The sequence below is a fragment of the Crocodylus siamensis genome, chromosome 15, assembly GCF_052110815.1.
Source record: "Crocodylus siamensis isolate JL-2025a chromosome 15, ASM5211081v1, whole genome shotgun sequence".
NCBI lineage: Eukaryota > Metazoa > Chordata > Crocodylia > Crocodylidae > Crocodylus > Crocodylus siamensis.
This window is the reverse complement of record NC_143409.1, coordinates 53,342,123-53,352,391: the sequence shown is the minus strand read 5'-3', so window position 1 is coordinate 53,352,391 and position 10,269 is coordinate 53,342,123. Positions and strand designations below refer to the sequence as shown.

Below are 10,269 nucleotides of genomic sequence, written 5' to 3'. Positions count from 1 at the left end.
GCCCCATTCTCATGCTCCCTCCTCTCGTCTTGGGGGCTCTAGTTCCACCTGTGACCCTGGGTGTGGGTGGGGTCAAATCCCATGGGGACAGAGAGGACCACCCTGTATGATACCCTGGGCTTGACCCCCCCACAAGGCTTTCCCAGCAGCCCCGGCTGTAACCCAAAGGATTAGGAACTCGGGGTGAAACCTGTGCCCTTCTTAGCTCCCAGCAACTCTTCTCTTGGGGAGTGGGGACAAGGTTTTAGGGACCCCAGACCCCACCAGGCTGGGAAGGTGTCCAGACAGGGCATCAGAGGCTGGAGAACCCAGGTGTTCGGTCACCCAGAAGTGAGATCATCCCATAAGATGAGCAGCTGGGAAAGAGAGTAAGCGCAACCCCCAACCTGGCCGCTGCCCCTCACTCCTGACCTTCAGCCCCCCAAGGCCAGCTGATGCCCCTCACTCCCAAAGTGTATAGCTCGGACACCTGGGGTCTCTGCCAGCCCAGATGGGCTTGCTGGGGACTGGCGGGTGAGGAGGAGGCAGCAGGGCGGGGGGGGTGGGGGTCTGGGAGTCCGGACACCTGGGTTCTCCCCCCACAGGAAGGATATGCAGATGCCAGCAATTAGGGAATAAAATCACTTTATTCTATAAATACAGCGCATGTTGGGGGGGAAAAGGTAACACTGAACCCCCCTTAAAATAACACTGCACCCCCAAATTGGTGGAGGGGCAACTATGCCCTGCGGGGCAGGGGGCAATGGTCTCATCTCCCAGGCTGGGACAGACAGACGCCTGGCCCCCAGTCACAGCCCCCTGGGTATGTAAACAGCAAGGGGGACCCCAATACTCATGCTGGGGGATCAAACCCCCAAATACTGCCCCCTGCAGCTGCCAGGGCCTCCCAGGACTGACCCGTCACCCCAAATCCAGCCCCAAACCCTGAAATCATGTGACCGTGACTCCCCAAAGCAGCAGAGCCTCTGCAGCTCCTGTCAATATCATCTATAGCACCCCAAAGAAGCCAGGGACTCCCAGGAGCCCCCCCCCCCCCCATCCAGCCAGGCTCCCCCCACCTGTAAAGCTAAAACCCCAAAGAGCCCAGGTGCGTCCCCAAGCTGCCTGGCACCTCCCCTGCCTGTGGGGGCTGGGACCCCCAGAGTGTGGGGCTGGGGCCTCTTATACCCCAAACCCAGCTGTACACCCCCAGCCTGGTCCTGGGGGGCATGGCTATGGCTACTCCCCCACCCCTGAGCCTATGGGGGCTCTATTTTGGGGGTCAAGGAAAGGCCCCCCCAAATCCCTGAGTACGTGCATGGAATAGGGAGGGGGGATATTGGGCAGGGAAGGGTTAATACTGGGGGGGGTCCAAGCTCCAGTTGCCCCCTTAAGGCCCCCCACAAGCCACAGCCCCCCCCCTAAGCCAGCCCCAGCTCCCAGCCCCCCATCCTCATCCCGAGCCCCCCGTCCTGTCCCAGAGAACCCAGGAGTCCTTGTCTCCAGGCCTCGCTCCCCTCCTGGCGAACCCGGGCATCTGGGCTGCCAGCCCCCTCCTCTGCTGGAGGACCCAGGCGTCGGGGCAGGGCTACGTGAGCCAGGGCTGGATGCAGGTGCTGTAGACGCGCCGGGAGTTGTGCCAGGCCACATGGCCCACGCCGGGCACTGCGCATGTGTGGATGGCGCCGCGCCCGTCCAGGGTCTTCAGACCAAAGGCATCACGCAGGTAGACCTAGAGGTGGAGGGACGGGGAGCGTGGGCCCCAGGTGTCCGGGAGCCCCCTCCCAGAGAACCCAGGCATCCAGGCTCCCACAACCCCACTGCCCGCGCCCCCATTCCCATTCCCATTCCTACCCGTGCCCCAACACAGAACCCAGGCGTCTGGGCTCCCAGCCCCCCAGCTCTCGCTCCCAGCCCCGGCCTACCCTCCCAGAGAGCCCAGGTGTCCATGTCCCACTCACCGGCTGTGCCCGCATGTCTGTCACCGTCTCGTTAGTGTCATAGAAGGCGAAGAGGCTGGGGGGAGTCATTGGGGGGTGCTCAGAGACTCAGGTCCTCAACTGGCCAGTGCCCCTCGCTCCCAACACATAGTCCCTACCCCCCAGCCCTGCCAGTGCCCCTCACTCTCAACCCGCAGCCCCACCTGGACTGCCAGGGCGTGATGACACCGTCATCGGGCCCCCCGATGAGAACCATGTTCTGGATCCGCAGCAGGTTCCTCTTCCAGGCTGAGGAGATGCCAGGGGAGTGGGGCAATTACAGGAGGCCGGAAGGGCAGCCTCCTCTTGGAGCCCCACCTAGGGGCCGGGGGGGCTGCAGGTTAAGAGTGAGGGGCTCTGGGTGGGGCTTACCGGAGGCATTGGGGTGCAGCCGCTCATCGTTGAGCAGGGCCAGGAAGCTGCTGCTGTTCAGATACAGGTCGCGGTGGTGGGGGTCTGCGGGGGTCAGGGGTTGGGGGTCATGGGGCGGTCAGCCACCCCCAAGCCCCCCAGTCTCCCTAGCCTCCCCGGCCCCCCCCAGCTCTGACCATTCCAGTAGTTGCAGATGGAGACATCCTGGCCCAGCTGCGTGTAGCAGATGCGGTAGATGTTGGTCTTCATGTGCCGGGGGAACAGCCACTTCAGGTAGTCAGTGTCTGGGGGCAAAACAGCAGGGGACAGGGGACAGGGGTCAGGGAAGCCCCCACTCCCGAGCTGTGCCCCCTGCTCCATTGGTGCTCCTCACTCCTGCCCCTGGTTGGTACCCCCACTGCCAACCTGCAGGCCCCCAAAACACCACTGATGCCCCCCACTCCCAACCCACAGAGCCCCTGGCTTGGGCGGCGCCCCTGACTCCCAACCTACAGCCCTTGCCCTAGTGGTGCCCTCACTCCTGACCCACTGCCCCTGCTCCATCAGTGCCCCTCGCTTCTTACCTGCAGCACCCCAAAACCCCACTGGTACCCCTCAGTCCTGACCCGCAGCCCCCCCCCCACCCGGTAGGCCAAGCTTTGCCCCTCACTCCCGACTCGCTGCCCCTGCTCCATCCTTGCCCCTCACTCCCAACCAGCAGCCCACCACTCCTGACCCACAGCTTCCTCCTAGCTCCAGTGGTGCCCCTCACTCCTGCCTCACGGCCCCCGCTCACCACCGTACTGCCCCATCTGGGGGGCCGAGAGGGAGATGAAGGTGTCCACGTTGTGCTCTGGCATTGTGCACAGCAGCGCCCGGCAGATGAGGCCCCCTGAGGAGGCGGCGTAGAAACAGGGGGGTCATCACAGGCTGGAGATGCCCCAGCTGGGGCCTGTACACCCCCCTCCCCCTGCCCACCACATGGCAGTGCCCGTCTGCCCTCTGGTGGCCCATGGGGGCACCGCATCCCTCCCTCTAGCACAGTGGGGGCTACAGCCCTTAATGAGGAGACCTCGTTAGTCTCGTTAGGGCAATGGGTTGTCACCCCTGAACAGCCCCTCATATTCATCCCCTTGGGCCTGCTGAAGCTGGGGGGGATTCAAGGTGTCTGGGAGACCCCCCTAATTACCCCAGCTCCCTGCCAAAGGGAGGTGGTCTGTGGCGGAAGGGACCGGGAATAGGGGGAGCAGGAGGCCGCAGCTTGGGAGTGAAGGGCACTGGCTGGGCGGGGGGCAGTGGGTTGTGGGTGAGGAGCACCATGCTGGTGGAGGGGGCTGCAGGTGGGGAGTGAGGGGTACCTTGGGAGTAGCAGAGCAGGTGGACGCCGTCAGCCGCATTGGCCATGATGGGGGCGATGGCGCGGCGGAAGCCTTCGACCTGGAGCCAGAGTGGCCGGAGGCTCTCGCTGCGGTCAAACAGGTCAACCACCGTCACGTTGGTGCCTGGGTGCGTCTGGGGGGGGGGATGAGGGACGGTGTGAGACACCCCCCCGTACTCCTCACTCCCAAACCCACAGCCCTCCCCCCCGACCCGTCCGTTCTCCGTCTTTCCCACCCCCAGACACTGGGGAAACACCCAAGGGAAGTTTCCGGCTGGTGAGTCAGGCAGGGAACCCAGGCGTCCGGGCGGGCCGGTCCCACAGCCCAGCCCGACTCCCGGCGGCTGTTCCTCCACCTGGTGTTTTGGCCCCAGGCCTGGGAGGGGGGCAGGAGACGCTGACCCTGTGCCAGAACCGCCTACGGCCCCAAACCCTCCCAGAGACCCCAGGCGTCCGGGCTCCCAGCCCGGCATACTACCACGCCGGCCCCTTCCCAGAGACCCCAGGTGTCCGAGCTGCCCCTACCCGCACACGCTGGACTTCAGCCTCTGGCCAGGGAGCAAACCCAAGGGTCCGGGTCCCCCACCTTAGAGACCCCAGGTGTCCAGGCTCCCACCCCTCTCCTCTAAGTCGCCCACCCAGCTCCGCACCCAGAAAGCCCAGGCGTCCAGGCCCCCAGCCCCGGCGGCCGGGACACACTGACCTCGTTGATGAAGCCCAGCAGGTGCTGGAAGTCGGCCGGGCTGTCGAAGAGGCCGTGCACCACGATGACTGGCTTGTAGGCGCCCCCCACCCTGGCCAGGCCCAGGAGCAGGAGGAGGCCGAGGCTGAAGCCTGGGGGGGCCAGGGGAGCCCCCACGCCCATCGCCACTGCCTGCTGGCACAGTGCGGGGGAGCAGGGTTAGCGCGGGGCAGGAGAGGAAGCCCGGGCACCCCGGCTCGCCTGCGCTCGGCCCCGCAGTGCCCGGAGAAGCCAGGCGGCCGGGCCCCCAGCCCCCCAGTGCCCGGAGGGCCCAGGCCTCCCGGCTCCCAGCGAAGAGAGATCCCGGGCATCCTGCTACCCTCCCCCCGCCAGCAGGCCTCCCGCGCCGGGACTCCCCTCTGGCCCGGGGGGTCCTTGCCTGGCCTCTGTTTATTTCCCCTCTTGTGCAGACGCCCCCCCTTCCCCCCCCACGTCACTTCCCTGGCAACCTCCTGGCAACCGAGCGGGCGTCGGTGGCAATTGAGGGAGGAGCGTCTGCCCCCTCCCCCACCCTCCGGCAGCTGGAGGGAACCCGGGCGACCCCCGCTCCTCCCCCAGGCTCCAGAGCCGGAGGGGCCCAGGTGTCCGGGCTCCCAGCATCCTTCGCTCGCATCCTGCAGCCCCGCAGAGAACCCGGGCCGCCGGCCCCCCCGCCCCGCCCCGCCCCGAGAGCCCAGGCGCCCCCTCACCCACCAGCCCGCGCGGGGCTCCCGGAGCAGGAGGAGAACCCAGGCGGCCGGCTCCTCCCTACCCCCACACTTATATAAGCCGCAGACAGGTCTGGCGCGAACGCAGGTGGCCTGGCCTGGTGCCCAGTGCCCGGGGTGGGGGCAGGTGCTGGGCAAACACTTGGGGCCTGAGAGCGTGTCAGGCGATTCAAGGGCTTGTCTGGGCAGATAAGTGGCGCCGGGGGCGGGACTGGGTGCAGCTGGTGCTGGGGTGGAACAGAGGGTGTTACCATAATGCCTTGGGTACATGCGCATCTCACCTCCCCCTGCACTGGACACCTAGGTGCTGCTACCATAATGTCTTGTGTACACATGCACCTCATGTTTCCAACCCCCCTACCCCCCCCCCCCGGCAAACGGGTGGGGCACAGACTGGAGCTGTTAACGTAATGTCTTGTGTACAACATGCACCAGTGGTATCTCCCCCATGCAGCCCCCACAGGGGGCACACGGGTGCTGTAGGCGGATGGGCTTTGCCCCAGGCAGGTGAAGGGAGAAGCCCCCTGGGGTTGGAGTCTGGGGCCACAGAGCTGCAGTGCTGGTGCAGGCAGAGTGTGTGCTTGTGTGTAGGTGTGTGTGTGCATGCATATATATTATACACATATGTACATATATGTAAATATATGTTTTGTGTGTGTGTGTGTTTGCATATCTGTATGTAGAAATGTGTGTGTGTTTATATGTGCATGTAGAAATGTGTGTTTCTGCATGTGTGTTTCTAGACGTGTGTACATGTATGTGTTTGTATATGTGCCTGTGTATACATTTTAGAGACATGTATTGTATAAATATGTTTGTGTGTGTGTGCATATGTTTGTAGAAATCCTTTTGTACCTACATGTGTGTTTGTATGTGTATATGTGTGTGTGTTTCTATATACATGTGTGTGTATTCATGTGTGTTGGTGCCTCCGTGTGTGTGTGTAAAATGCAGGTGTCTATGTATGTGTGTGTGTATACTTAAGTCTCTATGTCTATGCATGTCTGAATATGATTTTGTATATGTGTGTGTGCGTGCATGTGTGTGCAGTTAATATTATAATGACATAATGAATATTAATGATGGGAAATAGGATCGGTGACGTGAATGTGGTGCTAGTGTCATTCACATTAAGGCTGCATTGGCAGAAACATACACAAATATAATAAATATGATAATACAGTCATAAATATTCATGCTGGGATACGGAATAAACTGTGTGGGTGTGTTTGTGAGTGGCACAAGTATGACTCATTTGATATAGATATAGATAGACACACTTTCCTCCCCCTCCCCCGCCTGAGAACCCAGGCGTCCTGGCTCCTCCTGCCCTGACCTGGCAGCGAACCCCGGCCCTCACCCGCCAGCCTGAGCAGGAGGAGAACCCAGGCATCTGGGCTCCCTTATATCAGCCACAGCCAGGCTTTGCGGGAACCCAGGCATCCTGGCCGGGTGCCCAGGGCAGGTCCTGGCTAAACACTTGGAGCTTGAGAGCGTGTTGGGGCAGCTCAAGGGCTTGTCAGGGCACATAGAGAGTGGGAGGGTGGCTGGGTGCGGCTGGTGCTGGGGTGGAACAGAGAGTGCTACCATAATGCTTCATGTACACATGCATTTTTTTGCCCCACCACCTTCACTGGGCCCATAGGTGGGGCACCGGCTGGGGCTGCTACCATAATGCCTCGTGTACAACATGCACTGGTGCTGCCTCCTCCAGCACAGCCCCTACGTGGGGGCACACAGGTGTCATGGGCAGATGTGTTTTGATGCAGGGGCGGGAGACGTGCCTCAGGAGCCTGGATCCATAGTACAGCAGCGCTGGTACAGGCAGAGTGTGTGTGTGCGTGTGCACATATTTAGATGTGTGTGTGCTTGTGTATATATGTGAACATGTGAGTGTGTGTGTATACATACATATATTGCACATACATGTGTATACATATGTTGTGTGTGTGCATGTCTATGTGTGCATGCAGAAATATCTGGATGTATGTGTGCATGCACACACATGTATGTGTATATACCTATGTGTGTATGTGTGTTTTTATATATGTGTGTGTATATATAGATATGTTTGTGTACATATACATGTAGGGGGGTGTTCAGAATGATTGTGTAGATGTGTGCATCTAAATATGTGTGCATATTTATGTGTCTTTATGCATCTAGAAATATGTTTCTGCATATATGCGTGTTTATGCTGTGCATGTGTGGTGAATATGATAATGACACGACAAATATTAATGCATGCCTATGTAGCCTAGGCGGGGGTGTGCTGACTCTAAAGCCAAAGCATTGGGAGTTCAAACCTGGGTGTGTGCTCAGACTCCCAGCTGGATCCCTACATCCAGGACTTACCAGATGATAAAACTGACCTCTTTAACAGGGGAGATCATGCTTGGGGCAACCAGCATGGGTTCATCAAAGGCAGGTCCTGCCTGACCAACCTGATTGTGTTTTTTTAAGACCAAGTAACTAAATCCCTGGATGATGGTGTCGCCATGGACGTCATCTTTCTAGACTTTAAGAAGGCCTTTGACATTGTCTCTCACCCCATCCTTATCAATAAATTAAGCGACTGTGGTATTGATACCTGCATGGCTGGATGGGTAAAAAATTGGCTGATGGGGTGCACCCAGAGTGGTGGTGGACAGGTCATACTCAGCCTGGTGAGATGTGAGCAGTGGGGTCCCCCAGGGCTTGGTCCTCAGGCCTGCACTGGTTAACATCTTCATCAGTGACTTGGACGAGGGGATGGAAAGCATGCTGTCCAAGTTTGCTGATGACACTAAGATGTGGGCGAGGTGGACACACTTGAAGGGAGAGAGAGGCTGCAACTAGATTTAAACAGACTACAAAAGTGGGCAGATGAGAGTAGGATGGGGTTCAGCGTAGACAAATGCAGGGTGCTGCACCTTGGGAGAAGGAACCCACACCATACAGCCTGGCTGGGGAGCTCCCCTCTTGAGAGCACAGAGGGGGAACGGGATCTTGGAGTCATTATTGACTCCAAGATGAACATGAGCTGCCAATGCCAGACCGCAGCCAGCAAGGCCAGCCAGACCTTGTTGTGCATCTAAAGATGCATCTCAGGCTGGTCCAGAGAGGTGATCCTCCCCCTCTATGCGCCACTGGTCAGGCGGCAGCTGGAGTACTGCGTCCAGTTCTGGGTGCCGCACTTCAGGAGGGATGTGGCCGGCCTGGAGAGGTCAGAGGAGGCCACCTGCTACGTGAGAGGGCAGCAAGACAGGCCCTATGAGAAGAGACTGAGGGACCTGAACCTGTTCAGCCTCAGCTAGAGGAGCCTGAGGGGGGATCTGGGGGCTCCCAGAAACTCATCGGGGAGATCAACAGCAAATAGGTCAAGCCCCCTTCTCCCCAGCACCACTGGGGGTGATGAGGAGCAATGGTAATCAGCTGATGGAGAACAGGTTTAGGTTAGAGATCAAAAGGCAATATTTTACAGTTAGGATGGCCAAAATCTGGAACAAACATCCCAGGGAAGTGATCCTCACCCCTACCTTGGGCAAATTCAAGAGACGGTTGGACGATCACCTGTCTGGGGTCTTGTGAACCCAGCGTTCATTCCTGCCTGTGGCCAGGGGTCAGGCTAGATGATCTGTTCAGGTCCCTCCTGACCCCAGCTACTATGAAACTATGAGTGAATACAGGCAGTCCTCGACTTACAACAGTCTGAGTCACAATGTTTTGCACTTACAACATTTATAAATTGACACCCTGTTTCAACTTTATAACACCAGTTTCAACTTACAACGCTTGATGCGATACAACGCCATGCCAGCGAACAAGTTCGTTGTCTTTCCAGTCTCCCTGGAGAGCATCTGTCCAAAAGTCCTTGGACACTTTCTTCAAGAAAGCAGACAAGACTCCAGAGAAACCTGCAGCCAGGACTTGGGAGAAGACGCCAGCCAAGAGCCCTTCAAAAAGTCTAGCAAAGGCACGTCAAAGAAGTCCTTCCAAATCAATACGATTACTATTTACAATAGAAATATATTAATGTAGCTATATTACTCATCTGTCATTGATCGAGTACAAAATTCTGGGGTATTTTGGGTGAAAATAGGGTATCGAACTGTTACCGGCACAAGGTGCCCGAGGGAGGCAACAATTGGGTTTGTTGCCCAGTGTGCATCGCGCCAAATAAACACACTGGGGAAGAAGCAGACAGAGTTTATTTGAGCTCAAGTAAAAGGCACAGGGAGACTGTATGGTCTCAAATCCTGCACACCTAACCCTGCAACAGCGGGATCTTTATACCCCGGTCAGTTTCACTGTCAGTGATTTTCCCCCAGCTGGCCCCCCTCTTCCTCCCCTTTCCCTCCTCCCTTCTCTCTCCAAGTGGTGCCCTTGCATGCCACAGATAACAGTTTTAGCCCGCTTGCTTTCCAGAAGGACAGGAGATGGCAGGCACCACAGAAAGGGTTACAAAGGTTGGGCAAGGGGGGGGCTTTTGGCTCTTCTGAGCCTGGAGCAGAAGGACTTCCTCAACACTCGTGGTCTTCCATCCCTCTGAGTTACCCGGGGTTATGCCCAGTGACACCAACAGCTCCCCGCTTTGAGAATACTCAACAAAGTTTTGGCTGAGTTTTCTCATATTCTGAAGATAAAAAGTGATTGAGTGTTTGAGGATTGGGATCTTCAATGCAGGGGTATAGTGAAGCGCTCGGGGAGGGGGATGCACAGACTTTGTGCAGGAGGGCGTTACAGCACGCAAATAAGAGGAGAGTAATTAAACACAACACAACACTGGTGACCAGGAGGTGAAGGATGCCCGTTCCTAGGCCTCCGAGGTTGGGCAACCAGCTCCTGAAAGAATCAAAGACAGGGGGTTCACGTTCCTGACTTTTCCACAACTCGAAAGCCTGTTCAGCTGACAAAATGTGTTTGTTTATACCTTGGGAATTTTCTGGGACATAAGTACAACATTCGTTCCCAATTAGAGCACATACCCCGCCCTGAGATGCTAAAACATAATCTAGAGCCTGACGGTTTTGAAGAGATAATAAACAAAGTTGATAAATCTCGGAGTTAAGGCTCTTTTCAATAGCTAAAGTGTCATTGGCAAATTTTGTAAGAAACGCAGAAAGTTGACGATACAGCTTGGCTAGCCGAAAG

At 57.8% G+C, this 10,269-nt stretch overlaps 1 protein-coding gene across 3 annotated transcripts; it reads right to left on the bottom strand.

The window, feature by feature from the left end:
- Nucleotides 1-607: 607 nt before the first annotated feature.
- On the bottom strand, nucleotides 608-4,882 carry PPT2 (palmitoyl-protein thioesterase 2). Of its 3 annotated transcripts, none has more exons than XM_090028217.1 (9): nucleotides 4,809-4,882; nucleotides 4,391-4,561; nucleotides 3,668-3,821; nucleotides 3,106-3,201; nucleotides 2,507-2,614; nucleotides 2,331-2,414; nucleotides 2,123-2,207; nucleotides 1,941-1,995; nucleotides 608-1,711 (listed from the first exon to the last, which is right to left on the bottom strand). In XM_090028217.1, exons 2-9 carry the CDS (start codon nucleotides 4,550-4,552, stop codon nucleotides 1,568-1,570), a joined length of 888 nt encoding a protein of 295 aa, XP_089884343.1. In that variant the 5' UTR covers nucleotides 4,553-4,561; nucleotides 4,809-4,882; the 3' UTR covers nucleotides 608-1,567. The 3 variants fall into 3 exon arrangements, with proteins under 3 accessions (XP_089884343.1, XP_089884344.1, XP_089884345.1); XM_090028218.1 differs by having other exon boundaries at nucleotides 4,391-4,564; nucleotides 4,809-4,853; XM_090028219.1 differs by lacking the exons at nucleotides 3,106-3,201; nucleotides 4,809-4,882 and having other exon boundaries at nucleotides 4,391-4,802.
- Nucleotides 4,883-10,269: the final 5,387 nt, after the last annotated feature.